This window comes from Phalaenopsis equestris, unplaced genomic scaffold (assembly GCF_001263595.1).
Source record: "Phalaenopsis equestris unplaced genomic scaffold, ASM126359v1 Scaffold000036, whole genome shotgun sequence".
In the NCBI taxonomy this organism is placed as follows: Eukaryota; Viridiplantae; Streptophyta; class Magnoliopsida; order Asparagales; family Orchidaceae; genus Phalaenopsis; species Phalaenopsis equestris.
In genome coordinates this window covers 491717-511740 of record NW_018164478.1, presented here as the reverse complement: position 1 = coordinate 511740, position 20024 = coordinate 491717, and the positions used below count along the sequence as shown (strand labels likewise).

General features: G+C 34.3%; 1 protein-coding gene across 2 annotated transcripts in view; it reads left to right on the top strand.

The window, feature by feature from the left end:
• LOC110018923 (probable RNA-dependent RNA polymerase 5) overlaps positions 1–20024 on the top strand; it is a gene marked incomplete at its 5' end in the record, with an annotated part of 126057 nt that overhangs the window by 7272 nt on the left and 98761 nt on the right. For both annotated transcript variants that reach the window (XR_002293409.1, XM_020716400.1), the window contains 1 exon segment: positions 9415–9601. Coding sequence is in view for 1 of the 2 variants with exons in the window: in XM_020716400.1 (XP_020572059.1) it covers positions 9415–9601 (187 nt within the window).

Sequence of the window (20024 nt, the reverse complement as noted above, 5' to 3'; positions counted from 1 at the left end):
ACTGAAAGGAAAATTTTATAAGACGGTGGTGAGACCTGCAATGCTCTATGGCGCTGAATGTTGGCCTTTAAAAGAGAAGCATAATACTAAGTTAAGTGTTGCCGAGGTGAGAATAATTAGGAACTAGCTATGATATTAGCTGATGAGAGATTCTCCTTATGAAAACTTAGTTTGTAATGTGGGAACTCAGCTAGTTCGAACTATTGGAATGTGCTTGAATGCGTCATTGTTATATTGTTCTTTACTGTTCAAACTGTTGGAATCGTTTAACTGTTGGAATGTGCTTCAATGCTTTATTATACTGTTGGAATGTGCTTCAACGCGTCTCTGTTATACTGTTCGAAATGTGGGAACTCAGCTAGTTCGTACTTTTAGAATTGTTTAGCTACACCTGTTATACTATTTCTGATTGCAATGTTGCTCAATTATGGGATTTAGGTGCACCGCTGTTTAGCTGCACTTGTTATATTGAATGTTGCTCAGTTATGGGGTTTAGGGCATTTGTTTGAATGTGCAAATATTGATCCACTCTTTAGTTAGATGATATATCATTGTTGATGGGTTTTAGGGGCTTCCTTTTATGCCGAGGCTAGAGAGGAGATACAGTGCTTATATGTTGTATTGGTCTTTAGAGATTCGGTTATTATATTTTGACATTTCTTATGAGAGGCTCATATGAGAAGGGCTCATATGAGAAGGTTTATGTCTCATTTCCTAATATTTTAGATAAAGAGATACAATGCTTATATTTTAGAGCTTCTTTGGCAGCTGCTTCCGGTGGAATTGGGTTCCACGACATATATGAGAAGGCTTATATCAAATTTGATGTGTATTGCTTTATTTTCACACGATTTGTATCAAATATAAGATATGTATCGAGAACCATTGCTATGTATATGAAAAACATAACTATGTAAACTTACACAATTTCATAATAAAACATGTTCGTTGCCTTACTGTGGATGTAGGTCTTTGGTCGAACCACATAATTCTTTTGTGTTATTTTTTTCTTATTTTTCTTCTGTGAGCAAATTTTTAATTTTTCTTTTGTGAGATTTACATGTTACTTCAGTTGGACCTGTCGTGGATGTATGCTCATTTTGTGGATGTAGTTTTACTTTTTTAAAGATATCTGTGTTTCTTCTCTTGTTGGTGCATTTGGATAATTTTCCTATGCAGTCATGGGAATCCGATGTTGTCCCAGATTGATGGTGAAACTGAAGACAGACATAGCCAGAGTTTGAAATTAAATATTTTAATATTTTTCATTGTAGTTGTACTTGTCCTTATCCTTTTTTTTTATTTCTTCTGGTACTCACGAGAGTGTGAGAACTGTATGTCATCTTTTAGAACTGATCTATGATGATTGTATGCTTCTGCACTATATGTTTCTGTACTATTAATAAGCTATTATGAATAAGCTCCCCAAACAGTTTTATCAGACAGGGGCATGAATGTCATTTATACCACTATAACCACCAATAAACTATTCTGAATAAGTTGCCCCAAACAACAAACCAGATTATTCTGATAATTTTCAGATTATCAGAATAATCTGCTTATCAGAAATTATAAATAATCAACAGCTGCCCCAAACAGACCCTTAGATTCGACTTATGTTAAGAAAAGCAGAGGTAGACCTAGGAAGACTTGGGCTTATTGTATAAAAAATGATCTTAATTTATTAGAACTAAATTAAATCATGACACTAAATAGGATGCAATGGAGAAAAATGATTCATGTAGCCGACCCCACATAGTGTGATTAATGCTTTGTTGTTGTTGTTGTTGTTGTTGTATATGAATCTTATGAAGATGATATGGGAGGAAGTGTTGGGGTGATGGCTTGGAAAAATGTGAGGATCATTAAATCCAACCAAATACCCCATTATACCCCATTTTGACTTCCTTTTTAGGTCACACAATTTTAAGCTAGACTTGTCTTAGTCCTCTCGTTGAACAAAAGCTTTTTTTTCTTACCCCACATGAAGAAGATATTGGATGGATGCATGGCAAAGACGAGCTCATCTCATTTGATAATTAAGTGAATTTAAATAAAATTAAATTTAATTTTAATTAAACTTAATTATCACTAACTTTATCTTTATAAAGTAATTATGCTTAAGCTTTTCATTAGCTAAGCTTTATAAAAGGAATAACTCTTTTTATTTGCTTCACTATTTAAAATAAATAAGCTTATCCTTTCATAATTATGTAAATTTCTAATTAAAAGGAATCTAAAGTTTACTTAAGTAAATTTAGTTATTATTAGGTTTACAACTATGATTAGGTTCTTTTAATACTAAGTTAATTCATGTTTGTGCGGTATCAGAATACCTGGATTATTTGAAAAAGTGAGATTTAGCTAATATGTTACCAATTAATTTTCTCAGCTTAGAACAACTTATTTTTTCACCAACCGAACAGCCTAATCACATTTAAAGCTCAAGCATTTCATCTCTTGATTTGACTTTTTTTTTCATGACATTGTTTATTTTAATCTTACTTAAGCTTCAAACAAATAGGTCTTTATCGTCACAGGATGATTTGATTTTTATTTTCTTTTAGTATGAGTTTGCTCCCACAAAAGATTATGCACCAGAAACATGTTCATGCATTTTAACCTTATGAGTAAATATGAGATGTTGATTTTGTTGATGATATCATATACAAACTCAAACCTTTAATTAGAATATGATTCTATCGGCTTTATTGATGACAAATATAAATTGAACAATTTGATAATATGAATCTTGATGAGCTGTTTAAAATTGAACTAATATGGATTTTTTCCCTTAATTATTTTTTCTGGGGCCTGTTATTACAAAGTTATTGAATGACACTTATTGACAAAGTCAAGTTTCATTAACATATCCATGAAATTTTTAATGATAATTGTCTAAGAGAGTTATGAAATTTGAAGTTCCAACAATTTGGGTGAATGCGAAGATAGTTTGCTCATTGTGATTAATCTTTAATCCATTTGGATTACGTTTAAGGGAAATTTACATACATACCTAACATCATTTTAGGGTCTCTAGAGGGCTTGATAGAATATATATTGTGTTAGAGAGATTGTAAGATTGATACAATGAATGGGAAGATGGTTGGCGACTGATAATTGGTGCGAACGGTGACGGTACAGAGATTTGAAGGCAGTAAAGTTATGAATTTCTGCTGTAACTAGTAGTTGGAAGCACGTTTGATGACTGCCTGGCGGAAACAACGAGCAAACGACAAATTGACGAGGTAAGGATGTCGAGGGGGATTCAACACCTATTCCTGGGCAAATACAATCACGTCACTTGAAAAAGCAAAATGATACAACACTCTTTTAGGTAGAAACCAGTGATTACAATCTCCATAGCACTCAAAACAAATCTGTGACGGTTATCTAGTGATGTTGTTTCTCTACCTTCAATACTAGGATTTGTGCACATCCACTAAGGACCAATAAGGATGCAATTGAACCATGTGACTAATAGATGATCTCAGTTCTCCAAGATACCTTGCCACGTATTCTAGTTCCATCAACTGACATTTCCACATGAGTTGACCAAAGTCAGTTGTGTGCTCCTCCACAGAAGTATCTCTTTGGCGCATGTTGTGGAGCACTATGAACATCACTTGTTTTGTCAGTGATGTGGGGGAATATATGTGTTGTATCCCTTTTTTAATCTTAAAACATGTGTTGATCTTACTCTTCCTATCTTGCTACCGAATGTTCTTCAAGTTGTTACACCGCAATTAAAAAATTTTCCCGAGTTAGATGCTTGCAAATCTAACTCTTTTGTCGTGAGGAACATCCTTATGCTTTTTTATTTGAAGTGACTTCATAAACTTATTCAGATCTATGCGACCATCAAAATTTGGTAAATTTACCTTTACTTGAGGATCATGATATCTCCTCTGATAGTATATGCTGAATCGTCGAGGTAGTATTTCTTTGTCACCAGACATTACATGGCCTTGGGAATTCACTTCTTACTCTTCTCAATTTGACAAGTCATCGTTGTTGCTATGCATGACTTCATTTGATTATTTCCGCTCAAATGTGGCAAGTCTTTGCTACAGTTGGAATATTTCCCACTGCACATCCTTCATAGTATTATTTGACATATGTTTGTAGATTTCTCCTAGGCTGCATTGTGTTTCTTCTTCTTGATGAGTGATACCGTAGTTAACCCGAACCCTAATAAAAAAAATCAAATTTGATTCCTCAAAAGCAAATAAACAGTTACAACTCACAAACTAAAAGGGGAATTACAACAAATACAACACAAACTCACACTAGAACGAATTTAAGTTGGTGGTTTGTCGTTAGGGGTTTGGAAGTGTTAATAAATGATTGGGATGGTTGGGTGGTGGTTGGAAGGTGACGGTTGTAACAGGGAAGGGATTTTTGGTGGCTGTTTCGAGGGTGGAAACAAGCATGGGATGGTTGGAAAGTGATATGATAGCAAGGGAAATGGCTTGTGGGGCTGCGGCGGTGATGTAAGCTGGCGGCACGGCGGTAGGACAACAAAAGTGTAACACTCAAATTTTGAGACACAAGGTAATGTTGTACAAATCTTAAAATTATCCCAAATTTCACACCCCTCAACACTATATTTATTATGGACCAATTGGGAGATATAAAATTTTAAAATTATGAGCTTAATTAACTTAAATTAAATTAATTAATCCCAATATTTCTGTAATCTACCACATGTGCACATTAGCTAATGACTCCCACGCAATTTTGTCAGCATGTAATGGTTTGATTCGTCGAACAACAACGAATTAAGGGAGGATCAATTGCGTGCCGCATTTTTGCCATATCCTTGTCTCTGTATCATGCAACTGGAATGGTTCTCCGCTCGGTTACTGTAGCTGGGCGCAAGAACAAAAATAAGGAAGCTGATAAGGAAGCCATAGGCAAAAGCTTTGGGGTCTGGGCCGATTATGGTGAGTATGAATCCTTCTCCACGTCATTTATGACTATCATTTTCTTACACTTCCATATTGAGGTTTTCCTTAATTTTCATGCATTTTTTCTTTCTTGTAGTTATCAGAGGCGTCAAATTTGTGTCTGAAACGTCAAAAGTGGTGTGCTAGCTTCCGTCTGGGATCTAGCATGAAATCAGTGAGGAATTGTAAAGTTTGGGATGATGGGAAGGAAGAGAATTGAATTAGGCGGTTTCAAAAGGGCAAATTTATGCCGAGAAGCCCTTTTGAGATATATTTTGGGCAAATAAGGTTTGTTTTTGGCTACATCAAGATAAGAGCTAGGGTTTTGTGATTCCTTCGATGCTTATGATTCTAAGGTATTTAATGCAAGACAAACGTGTAGCAACTCGTCGTAGGGATGCTTCATCAAATCATGTGAAATAATCTTGTGCTAATTTACGAAAATGAATCTTATATAGGTTTTCATGTTATTCCACGTTCGATACTGATGTATTTAAAAATTCTTGCATATTACGAATGAATACATCCAAGTGAATGTATGAATGCATGTTGATTTCTTTTACTATACATATGATGCGATGCTATGATATGATACACTGCATATATTCATTTTTGATTCATTTATGCATAGGAAATGCCTATGAATGCATGCTACAAGTATTATGCTCTAAGAATTGTCACAAGAAACGTTATGCGTAGACTATTACAAGACTGTTCACAAGTACGCTATGTAGGGATGTGATTTTCCTGACTTTTGATATTTAGGCTGGGACGAAACTCTTGTAACCATTGGAGTTAGGCGTTGACAAAATGTTATGGAATCGCTAGTATCAATGGAGCTATTGTTAATTGTTATGTTGAGGGATGAATAGTTTATATGGCTTTTAATCTGGGTGACGACCCATGATATAAAAAAAAATATGAAAATAGTTGAGGTCTATACATTTACAAGTACATTACTATAAAATGATACCTATGAAATGACATTTCTATGATTACATACGATAAAAAATTGATGAATATGCATTTGAACATGTTTTTTATTATACTTATAATTTCATGTTTATGACATACATATTTATACAATATTCTTGATTTTTATACTACCTGTTTTTTTTCATGATTTTCTTAAGGTCGAGGACATCGAAAACAGTGAAGCAGGGTTTCATGCAACTGGAAGGGTTCTCCGCTCGGTTACTGTAGCTGGGCACAAGAACAACAATAAGGAAGCCATAGGCAAAAGCTTTGGGGTCTGGGCCGATTATGGTGAGTATGAATCCTTCTCCACGTCATTTATGACTTTCATTTTCTTCTTACACTCCATATTGAGGTTTTCCTCAATTTTCATGCATTTTTTCTTTCTTGTAGTTATCGGAGGCGTCGAATTTGTGTCGGAAGCTTCAAAAGTGGTGTGCTAGCTTTCGTGTGGGACTTAGCATGAAATCAGTGAGGAATTGTAATGTTTGGGATGATGGGAAGGAAGAAAATTGAATTTGGCGGTTTCGAATTGAATTAGGCGGTTTCAAAAGGGCAAATTTATGCCGAGAAGCCCTTTTGAGATATATTTTGGGCAAATATGGTTTGTTTTTGGCTACATCAAGATAAGAGCTAGGGTTTTGTGATTCCTTCGATGCTTATGATTCTCAGGTATTTAACGCAATGCGACGAGCTCGAGATAAACGTGTAGGAACTCGTCGTAGGGATGCTCCATCAAATCATGTGAAATAATATTGTGCTAATTTACGAAAATGAATCTTATATAGGTTTTCATGTTATTCCACGTTCGATACTGATGTATTTAAAAATTCTTGCATATTACGAATGAATACATCCAAGTGAATGTATGAATGCATGTTGATTTCTTTTACTATACATATGATGCGATGCTATGATATGATACACTGCATATATTCATTTTTGATTCATTTATGCATAGGAAATGCCTATGAATGCATGCTACAAGTATTATGCTCTAAGAATTGTCACAAGAAATGTTATGCGTAGACTATTACATGAGTGTTCACAAGTAAGCTATGTAGGGATGTGATTTTCCTGACTTCTGATATTTAGGCTGGGACGAAACTCTGGTAACCGTTGGAGTTAGGCGTTGACAAAATGTTATGGAATCGCTAGTATCAATGGAGCTATTGTTAATTGTTATGTTGAGGGATGAATAGTTTATATGGCTTTTAATCTGGGTGACGACCCCTGATATAAAAAAAAATATGAAAATAGTTGAGATCTATACATTTACAAGTAACATTACTATAAAATGATACCTATGAAATGGCATTTCTATGATTACATACGATAAACAATTGATGAATATGCATTTGACCATGTTTTTTATTATACTTATAATTTCATGTTTGTGACATACATATTTATACAATATTCTTGATTTTTAAACTACCTTCTTTTTTTCATGATTTTCATATGGTCGAGGACATCGAAAACAGTGAAGCAGGTAGCTGAGAAGCAAGGGGACAGCGAAGGAGAAGGGTTGTGGACTGCGGGACAGCTGAGGGGAGGGTTGTCCGAGGAATGCAGCAGCGAGGGGGGATGGTTGAAAGGTTGCAGAGGAATTGGGTAAAGATAAATATCCTTGCGAGATTGAAATACAGCCGGAGCACCACTCGATTTTTTAAGAGAATGATTGCCACCTCAGATGAGTTATTGTCGGAGCACCTTCTCATCTTCAGATACATCACGCAGAAGGAAAAATGCCTTAGAGATTGCAATCTGAAGTCAGAAATAATCAAAATCTGAATTCTAAACAACACAACACATATGTATTAGAAGACAGTAGGTAGGAATAAAAATTCATAGGAAATGAAAGAAAATAGAAAGGAAAGATATTATAATAGGAAAGTCTAGGATTGGAATGGGAGGTGGGCAAGAAAAGTGATAGAAAAGACAAGAAATCAAATAGAAAAAAAAGGTCTATGGTACTGTAGTAGCTGTAGTACCGTGACCCATGCTCTTGCGTCAGTCAGGTTTCCGACAGATGTAGGATTGCGAATCAATGTTAGTCAGAGGCTTAGGTTTTGGTGTAGGTGCTGGGGTGAAATTTTGATGGAGATGGAAATCTTTGATTTGAAAATTTTGGGTCTATGGCTAAGAATTGCGGTAGGAATGGTTAAGAGATGGTGGGAATTTTTTTTTTTTTGAATTTTGAATTTTGAATTAGGGTCAATAAACTCAAATTCCTATAAACTTTAATGTTTGCTGGCTCTGATACATATGATATCGTTCTAGGGCCCATAGAAGGTATTTAGGAAGGGGATTTAGAGGGGAATTTGTGGAATAGCGAGAGAATGAGATCGGGGAGTTTGACGGCATTTGAATGTGGATAAGTGCCAATCAGTGCCGTTTGGATGGAGATGATCAACAAAATGGAGATAAACGATAAACTTTGCTATGAGACAACAGATTCCAGCGATTTAGACGGATGGCTTCAGTAGAACGAATGTATGGCAAGATAAAGATGTCGAGGAGGATCCACCACCTATTCCTGGGCATATAGGCACATTATTGCGAAAGGAAAAGGAAACAACAATTCATTAGGTAAATACCAGAGATTACACTCTCCATAACAATCAAAACAAAGCAAAAGTCTTAAAAAATCAGGAAAATACAACTTATAAAGTCTTCTAATAGAAATAACCTAATTATAAAGAAAGAAATAGGAAATAAATCAAAAAGGAAAAAATATTTCGAAATATAATGCAATCGACAAGCTCTGGCGGCACTTCCGATAATCAACATTGTGATGCTGTTGATTCTGGGATGCACGAAATCCTGCATCGCCTGAATTCCTTATTTCCACTGTTTTGAGTGCACAACAACTCCCGCGTGAATGCCACCCAATTCTTTTGTAGTTAGATATCTAACACCTAAAGATTGATATTTACCTTTATAACACTTTGGTGTTATAAACCTATGTATGAAAAGGTATATTTCACTTTTGCAAAGTAAGAGTGGTATTTTTGATATGATGTTAAATATTTGAGTGTTATGTTTGTAAATTGAAACATTTAGGTGTTAAATATGTAAATATATAAGAATTGTGTGGTATGTATGTAAATGCCCCTACTTTTAATTAAAGAGGTTAGTCCAATGAGAACCATACTTTATTTAAATTAAGTTTGTTTGTGATTTGCTAGCAATCAAAAGAAACATCATGGAACATGATTAGTATAAATTTGATGTTGTCCTCATCATTTCCTTATTGAAATTATCAGTAGTCTATCAATTTGCAAGCATCTGATAATATTTATAGTTGTCATTGGAATTCTTTTCTTCATGTATAAAAAAAAAAAATCTGTCCACCATTTCTTACTTTTGCTGCTTCGCGCTCCATTGGTCTGGTTCCTTTTATTTTGCCATTATAGAAATTTGTTCAGTTTCCTGTATTTATCCATTTTTTTAATGCTATAACTAGAAAATGGATGGTTTTTGTCAGGGACCATATATTCAAAGCACAGGGACTCATCTTCAAAGGGTATTGGGTGATGATAATGTACTGTTAGTGAAGTTTGCAGAAGAAAAGGATAAAAACTCTACAAACAACTATGAAAGATTATGTCTTTTGTACCAGAGTTTTGCTGAAGATGGAATTTCTGTTGGTTTGCGCCATTATCGGTTCTTTGGTAATTTTTCTTTGGCAATTTGCTTGTATAATGCTGAATTCTGATGTAAAACAATTATAATTTCATTATCCTGATCATTATGATGATTATCATAAGGCTTTTGCATGCTCTCTCTCTTTACACAGTTACACAGTATGACTATGAAAGCCTGCAGCGCTAATATTCTCCTATTATTACACAACAGTTACAATAGATAACCTTATTCTCTTTAAACAGACTTTTTTCCTTCATCAATATGGAGAATATACCTAGCCAGGGACTGTTTAAGAGCCTCCTATATGTAATTAGAACCTCAAGGTAGTTTTTCTTGAGGTAGATTCAGTTTTATTGAAATTATTGCCTCTCATGTTAGATCATGGTTATTTTGGATATGTGGTCAAGTTTTTCTGTGGGAGCAAAATCTTATACTTAAATATCCTCTTAGTTGCATAAGGGCAATAATGCAGATTGAGGAAATAATTTTTCCTCAAGAGGGCTCACCTAGAACTTCTGCATGCATGTAGAGTTGGTACCAAATCTCACTGTAGTGTTACTAATTAACATGTTTAGGATAGAAAATTGATTTATTTTCCTATTATTTTTTAATAACAAAATTTAAAACTGTCATAACCTTAGTGACCTTATTATTTTTCCAATTGGACATCGGTTTGGTAGAAATAAAGTCCTGAAAAGCTTTTACCTCAGCAATTATACTTGAGTTAGGAAAATATCTAGCTTGTCTTCCCTCTTCTTTCATTGTACTTGAGACTCTGGCCTTGTGAGGAAATTAATAATTTTGTCAAAATCAGGGTATCCATTATAAAATGCTATGTACTCCTGAAATTTTATTCATTTAACTTGTAAGCATAATTGATGGTCACACTATATTTTAAGCTCTTATAATTAGAAAATTAATCAGCATAATTAGGTTAGAATTATTCTTTATAAAGAATTCTTGGAGTATACTAACTAAATGGATTTTAAACACTTAAAAAAATTTTTGAATTTTAAATTGATCTAATAATATTAATTGATTTACTTAAATTAATAGATCTTTAAAATTCAAGGAACCTAATTCATATAAACCTAATTGACTATAATTTAATTTAATTAATTAGGTAATATTAAAATCTTACACCTATCATTGCATATAAATTAAAGTTATATAAGTATCACTTAAACTATATTACTAAAATATATATTGAGAAATTAAAAATGATTTAAGGAAGGTTTGATATTCACAACCATTACCAGGTTTATTCAAAATAGCTATCCTAAAAGAAATATTGAAGCTTATGTTGCTCAAAAGAAAAAAATATAAAAGAAGAGTTTAAATATGATAAAGCTTGAGAATAAGTTTCAATATCAAAAAATTGGTACTTATAATGTTCATTCAATTAAATAATTCAAAATCTCATTATTTTGAGTATTATATTTAAGTTGAGAAAATCTAAATTATGCTTATATATTTGATTAAGTTAAAATTTTATATTACTTATTGCAACAACAACAACAACAAAGCTTTAACCCACTATGTGGGGTCGGCTACATAAATCCTTTTTCTCCATTGCGTCCTATTTAGGGCCATATTTTCATTTAGTTCTAATGAATTAAGATCATTTTTGATACAATAAGCTTAAGTCTTCGTAGGTCTACCTCTGTTTTTCTTAACATAAGTCGAATCTAAAACATCTAATCTCCTAATCAGATCATTAGATGGTCGACGCTTAATGTGACCAAACCATCTAAGGCGACTTTTCCTAATTTATAGTACTTATTAATTAAATAAATTTTACTCAATTATACACTTTAAGCACTCCAACGACTTAAATTGGAAGAATATTAGATTTGTATAAAAAATATGATTTTATTATTCAATCTAAACTCAAGGATTGGAGAATGTTTAAATGAACTTTAATTTCTATACTTATCAGGTGATTTATTTTTAATAAAATTTAACTTAATATGCTACTCAATTTTCTAAATTATAAAAACTAAAATGTATAGATTATATAAGAACAAATAATATTTGAGTTTTGGGGATTTGTTGAGTGAGAAAAACTTAAGAAAAATAATAAAAATAGGTGTTGTTATTTAGTATTTTTCTATAATTTTTTTTTTCATAATTGTGTTTTTTATGTGCAAATTTTCCCCTAAAAGAAAATTTAAAAAAAAAACAAAAGAGAAAAAGAAAATGGTAAAGTTTATTGAAGTGCCACAATGTCAGGTACTAATGGCACAACTCCGAGGCATAACCTCAAAGTGAAATCTTTTCTGAGAACTCAATGCCTAGGCACTGGGTGATCAATGCCACAACTCTAGCTTTGGTATCACAGTGCCCAGAATCAGAGTCATGGAGCCATGCAAAGCCAAGTGGATGAGATAGATCTAACGTCGCAACACTATCACATTCAGCCACGCATCGCTATCAACGACCAACCCATTGGATCAAAAGACAGAGAAGAGATAGCTGTGGTGTCAGGAACTCAAAAGTGAGCACAGCCACCCTATGTCGCAATCCTATATTTGAGCACTACAACCTAGAGGCAATGTTGCAACACCATTACTGTTGGGCCGCAGCGTGATAACCTTGGCATGATAGTTATTTAAGGCAATTTTTGAATTCCTGGAGGAGGGAGCGGCTTTCAGAGGGAATTCTGTGTGAGGAGGGCGTTGGAGAGTGTGTGGGAGGCTAGAAGCTATATTACTAAAATATTTTCATATTGTGAGTGCTTAGAGTGAGTCCCTAGATTAGGTAGGCCATTGTAAGAGAGTTTAAGTGGGAGGTTGATCTACGTTGGTGAAGCAATGCTACAATTTAGAGATCTTAGAGCACTTGTCAATTCACGGAGTATTATCTCTTTTATATTTTATCTCTTTGTTTTAACATTTTTATTCTCACTTTGTTAGATTATGTCTGTGTGATTTTATCGTATTCTCATATGATAAACACTTTTCTTCCTATGCAATTCAAAGTTTATAAAATCAATGTAGAATTAGGTTTAAATTTTAAAATTTATAAAGATTCATTTGTGAAATTCCATTTTTATATAGAGATTAGTAGTGATCATACTATTGATAGGTGTCCTTAGTTGCACAAGGGATTTTACCATGTAGATTTAGAGAAATAGACATATTTTCTTGGACAATTCTCAATTAACAGAGAAAAGTACAAGGTTCATTTTTAAATCATTTATGAGCATAGACATATGAATTAAGGTTTTTGAAAATGAGTGTTTTATATCTATCAACGGATGCCATAAACTAGTCATGTTCTTGATTGATGACTTAAATTATTTAAACCTAATTTATTGTATTAATTTTATGAACAAAAAAACTATAGAAAGTGTATCTTGCATTTTAAAATATCATTAGCAATACAAATAAAAATATAAAATTTTTTAACATTAAATTTTTTTTAATATAATTTGGATCTATCATAATACTATTCTTGATTTCAATTTTTTTCACTTTTTATCCTTGTGGGATGATTTCAGACACAAATCCATATGGTAATTAACGATACGTGCATTTACGTGAACACATACTGGATCATATCAGTAATATTACATGTTTTTTGTGTTAATTGAGCTATTTATGGTAGGAAATCAAATAGATGGAGGAATTGATAAAAAAAAGTGACAAGTACAGCACCACAACACTAGCCACCCAACTCAGCAGAGCTTGATGGTGTTATGTGGAGTGAAACTCGAGAGCTCAGCATATCAACATTGATTTAGTGCGTCTCAGTGCTAGACTAGTGGCAGATCAATGCTAAGATGACCAGAAAAGAGGAAGAACTAGAGAGCTTGGCGCCACAGTGTTATATTTTTGCAGCAAGCGCCATAATCTCGATAATTGAACAATCATTGAGAAGCAGAATAATAGTGCTACCTGGTTAGAACTGCAATGCGATGACCTGACTGAACAGTTTCAAGTAATTTCTGTAGAGAGTTGTTGGATGTTTTTTGAGCAGTTGGGCATTAAAGGCAATAGGAAATTAATAGGAGAATATATTGTGAGGGTTAAAAGACTAAAAATGGTAGTAGTGAGTTTCTTTGCATGTCAAAGTGTGAGAATTCTTGTGGATTGAAGAGCAAGGAGAAATAAGTAGAAACCGTGCTAGAGAGCAGAGGAGAAGTGCTAAGCGCTTGTTGCAAGTTTCAAGTTCATTCTTCTAACTCTGTTATATTTTGATGGGATTTCTAGTAGAGTAGACATATATCTATTTGAAATTTTGAAATCCTTTAAGAAAAAAAAAAATCTCAAACCTTTACTTTTGGTTCCTTTTTTTTTTAGAAAAAAACCCATGGGCTAATATATTAAAGAGGAAATGGTACAGATAGGTTGTATGAGAGAGCCTAAAAGAAGACCCAGTATGAGAGAGCCTAAAAGAAGAGAGAGCCTAAAAGAAGACCCAACTCACACGTTACAACACACACAAAAACCCAATAAAACAAAGATACATAAAGATAAATAAACCAAAAATCCATCAAAATGTGCAAAGTGCTAGGTACGTCCCACTTTTGTCCTTTGCCTCTAGTTCTCAGAAGGGAGTCGACTAACAAATTGGTAAGGAACATACCATTACCCGAAGTGACCAAAGTATCATCCATCAGAAACCTGAGCTCAAGTAGGTCTCCATTCTTCTTCTTCCTTCTAGATGTGTAGACCTGTTCATCATCCTAGGATTGACTCATCCGATCAATGAATTTTTCCAAAGGTGGCCGAATAGGTGTAGGCTGTTGCACATTATGATCCCCATGAGCCTGAGTAACATTAACATCTTGCTAGACCTGATGAGGCGGTAGTGAAGTGTGAAGTTTGAATATTAACTAAGCTTTTGAAATTATTTTATAATAAAAAATACAAAAGTAAAAATAAAGTGCAAAATTTGAATATTAACTACTAAGGTAAATGCTTGTCGGCCGTTTTAATTTTCTTGGTTTATGATTTTTGAAAAAGAAGATAAGTTTTATAAATATGAAAATAATTTTGATGTAAATATAATTTTTGAAAGTAACATTTTAATTTTAAAATAGATGAGATAGTTTGGATAACTGAGTGTGATACCATAAGTAATACACTTATTTCGAAGAATAAACATATCACTTGTAGTAGACCCAAGTAGACTCAATCACCTAAACCAATCACCTAAACTAAAGAGTTTGTGACATCCATTTGGTCTGCGAAATATTTTATATGCGGCCAACAAGTTCCCCTACCTAATATAAGGATTAAATAGGGTTTATTTTACTTGGGTGCCAAGTTTCCTATTGAGGATAACCCCTATAGTTAATTACATCTTAAATGACCGGGGCCACTTAAGAAAACTCTCGATTAAGATCAGTGGTTTTATTTTCCAGATTTCAAAGTTTAGGTTTCCAAGATTGGACATGGGAAAATCAAACGGGAGTGGCTCAAATATGAATAGTTATTTTAAGGAATCCAAAGAAATGAAGAGTAGGGCATATCACAGATCCAGAGAGAATCCCAGTGATTTCCCAACTATCCTATTGTTTGGCTTTATGTCTTTGAAATGATGTTGTTCGATCATGCAAATGGCCTAAAAAAGAGAGGAGGATTTACACCGTACCGTACAGTAACCTCAGAATCCTAAAGTGTTAGGACTTATAATTGCACAACAGAATTGTGCAAAGGCCTAAAAGTGATATGTGAGGGTTTATGCTGCGCTAGCCAAATCACATCGAAATCCTATGGGCTGTTATTTAAACTAAAGAAAGTAATTAGTGATATGAAGTTGTTTTGATGTTGCGAATCCATCTTGAAGTTGTTACTCCGTATTTCTTTGTCGTGCTGCCCACGCTATTTGCCCCAAACTCTTCGCTGTAGCACCTTTGGGTTTGATGCCAATCCTATATAATTATTAGGTTTTCCTATCCTAAGGTATAATGTGTATCAAAGCAATAAAGCATGCAGTATAAAAGAAAACAGTCTAATATACAGTAAAGAAATAGAACAGTATTGCATGCTGGGAGAACAGTATAACATGCTGTGAAATAAAATACTGCAATGTAAATCAAACCTGTATATTTGGGAGACCTGCTGCTTCTTTAAGCGAACTAGTATTCACTGTATAAATAAAAGAAACATTGCCTGAAAAATTTGAGAAAATCGACAAATGACCCACAACGGAAGACTCAGAAAAAAATCGACAAATCACAATTTAAATAAAACCATCAAAATTATTGGAAAATTCCAGAGAAAAAACTACGAGTGCTTTGTCCAAAAATTTTAAGGAAACATATGAAAATGTCCAAAAAGAGAAGACCGCAAGCACTCGGCTTGGGGCTAGGCTCAAATACATATATTTGTACTCGAGGGACGTCGAAGGCTACTATCGGTCACTCGGATGTATAAAGCCCGCCACTTCACTAGAAGGATGTCCTACTAAACCTAACTTAGGAGAGTGCACTCCTTAGTCTGGTATCGATAATCAACAAGTGGACAAACAAGTTATCATACTTTTAAAATTTATATTTTAGCATGCACATATATTTCAAGCATACAAAAGGAAATTGTATTAATTTTATAGTAAAAATATTATATCTGTTCCTATCAATTTGTTTTATCAATTTTTAAAAAGGGATAGTTGTCCACGAGTTGATCACGTCATCGTACGTAGGACCACCAACAACCTAAGAAGGTATGCGTGCCCCGCTAGTCTTGTGTCGGTGAATGATACTTTCATCCTACAGTTCATTAGATTTCAGGATTAGGTCCTGATGTTGTAGGATGAGATATCATTCTGCTCTACCACCGATGTGTCTTTGTCATCATCGCCCTAAGCAAAAAAAAAAAAACCGACCTACTTGCGACCTTGCTTGATCATTTCATATATAGCAAAAGACTATATATGAGTGCTTATGTGTCAGACATAAGCATCGAGAACCGAACCAAGAAGCAAGGAAAAAAAAATAAAAATGGGGATGAGAGAGGAGGAATTGATTCACCCAAAACATCGAGAGAATGAAAGGTGGAGCAACCCTCAAAACTGTGACAAAAAGACCTGAAAAAGAGGGCTCATGATCCTCAAAACTGTGACTAAAAGACCTGAAATAGAGGGCCCAAGTTCCTTGAAAGCCAAACCTCAAAACAACCACGTTTAACATAAAAGAACTACAGAAGAAGGCCCACGGCCAGGGGCAGCAGAAAACTACCAAACAAGACAAAGAAACCAACTAGAATGCTCACCGGTAAGGGCGGCTAGGGGAAGACCACCACTATTTAAGCTCATGAGTAGGCCGAATTTTTCCCTCAGGTCCCCGTACGGTGCGCTACGTCCGCTATCCAAGCAAAGGACACCATCTGGTCTTGCGGGACCCATATTTACACGTCATGAAAAAGGAAAAATTTCGCGTTAAGCCCGGCCCAACCTGACGTGCTAAATGTTATGTATTATCCCGCCTTTTTGGCGTATTCCCGCCTTTTTGGCGTATTCCTTTTTGGCGTATTCCCGCCTATTTTTGGCGTATTATTCCCTCAGAAACTTCTATTCTGCATTATTCAGTAGAAAAGAAGTTTTCAAAAAGGGTTAATTTTAGTTAATTATTGGTTGTCACATCGTTCGTCGATGAGATGTATGATGACGTGGCAGCCAATAAAAGAGTTTGAGCACATGGATGACGAAATGAATGTCAACGTCTTTGAAATGGAGGTAATATTTCTTGCTTACTTCAACCGTTTTCCGTTTTCTGAGAGTAACCCAACAATAACCTAGGAATAACCTGCACATAAACCCACCAGATCTCTAAAAAAATGAGATTTTGTGTGAATCTTCGATTGTCGTTAGGTTATTTCATCATTATTCTGTGTTTAGGGTTATTTATTTTCGGGTTGATTGAAGAAATAATCAATAACCCGAGAATAACCAAACAATAATTTAAGAATAACCTGCGCATAAACCCACCAGATCTATAAAATAAGTAAGATTTTGTGTGAATATTCGATTGTCGTTAGGTTATTTCATCATTATTCTGTGTTTAGGGTTATTTATTTTCAGGTTGATTGAAGAAAAACTTAATAACCCGAGAATAACCCAACAATAACCTGCGCATAAACACACCAGATCTATAAAAAAAGTGAGATTTTGTGTGAATCTTCGATTATCTTTAGGTTATTTCATCATTATTATGTGTTTAGAGTTATTTATTTTCGGGTTGATTGAAGAAAAACTCAATAACCCGAGAATAATCCAACAATAACCTAAGAATAACCTGTGGTTAGGGTTATTTATCTGACTATCTCTATTGTATACTTTAAATTTGTAGATATCTAGGGCAGAAACAGATTGCAATGATCCAATTGCTCGTAGCTTTCTTAATACTGTCGTCCGTAATGAGGAAGAGACTTACAAACATTATTGTGCTTGTGCACATTACGTTGGTTTCACTGTACACAAGGACCACACAACTTACTGGGCTAAATCCAAGCAACTTATGTCGAATGATTATATTTGTGGAAAATCAGGTCATAAAAGAGAATCTCAGCTAGCCACTACTGTGAAGTACAAAAAAGCGGATACACGGATTGACTGTCAAACAATGATTCGCTATGCTATTGATTTTGATGGTAACTGGACCATAAAGAAATTTATTGAAAGTCATAACCAACCCTTGGCGGAATCCGGTGACAAGCACCTTCTACGTTCCAGCCGGAAGATTAGCGAGTTAAATACAAATTTACTAAAATCAATGGCAGGTTCTGGGATTAGAGCAGCTGATGCATTCAATTTCCTTGCTACAGAGGTTGGTGGTGTTAAAAACTTGGAGTGCACTAGACAAGATGCATACAATTTCATTTAAAGGGATAGAAAAAGCAGAATTTGAACAGGGCAATTCCAACTCTCTTACAATTATTCATGGAGCGTCAAAATAAAGATAGCATGTTTGCATGGGATTTCCAAAGTGATGACGAGGGCAGACTTACAAGCTTTTTCTGGAGTGATGGGTCTTGCAGACTAGATTATGATTGTTTTGGAGATGTCATCATTTTCGACACTAGCTTTCGTTTAAATAAGTATAATTTATGTTGTGCTCTTTTCGTTGGGATTAACCACCATCGGCAAAATGTTCTATTCGGAGTTGGTTTTTTATCTGACGAGACGATGGAATCGTTCAAGTGGTTATTCAAAACTTTCATTCGTATAATGGATGATAAGCATTCAATTAGAATATTTACAGATCAGGTTCAAGCGATGACAAGAACTATTGCAGATTGTCTTCCATTCACAAGATATAGATTATGCCAATGACATATGTATAAGAAATTCTCGTCAAAAGTTCATTGCGGTGTGACGTACAAGAGCGTTAATAATTTATTTTATAAATGCATGAGCAAGTGTGATTCAGAAGATGAGTTCGAAGTTACTTGGGCTCTAATTATCGGGCAAGGAAACCTGCACAACAACATGTGGCTAGATGCATTGTATCGTATAAGACATAACTGGTCAACTGCATTCAATAAAGAAATTTTTGGAATGAGAATCTTGTCTACTCAAAGAAGTGAGTCCACAAATAATGTCTGTCATGGTGCATCTAAGCCCACTAGTTCCCTAACAGATTGCTTTGTGGGGTTAGAAAATATTATGAAGTAATGGATTATGAAGCAATGGAGAAGGAACGAAAAGGATGAAGACTTCAAAAGCTTTCAAAATGTTATTACACCGACAGTTAAAACAAGCCCAGTGTTGAGGCAAGCTGCAACATATTATACCCGGAAACTCTACTCTATGTTTGAGGAAGAGTTACTTCACGGGTGTCGGCCGTTTTTTTTAACTTCGTGATTTGAAAAAGTGATGATTTTGTAATTTTAAAAATAATTCAAATATAAATATAACCTTTTTGATTTTTAAATGTAACATTTTAATTTTAAAATAGGTGAGACCAAACGGGTCTCACATTTAAATAGTTTAGATGGTTGAATACAATACTACAGATAATACACTTATCTCGAAGAATAAATATATCACTTATAATAGGGATTCAATCACCTAGACTAAAGAATTTGTGACATCCATATTGATCTGCGAAATTGTCTTATTTGCCGACAAGTTCCCATACCTAATACAAGGATTAGATAAGGTTTATTTTATCTGGGTTCCTGATTCCTTATAGAGGCAAGCTCGTATAGTTAATTATATCTTAAATGACTGGGAGTCATTTAAGAAAACTCTCGATTAAGATCAAGTGGTTTTGCTTTCAAGATTTTAAAATTTAGATTTTCACGGTTGGACATAAGAAAGTCAAATGGGAATGACTCAAAATAGGAACAATTATTTAAGAAATTCAAAGGGAAGAAAAGTAGGGGACATCACAGATCCAGGAGAAACCCCAGAGATGTCCCAACTATCTTATTATTCGGCTTTATGTTTTTGAAATGATGTTTATTTGATATTTCAATCCTGCAAATTATTTAAGATTTA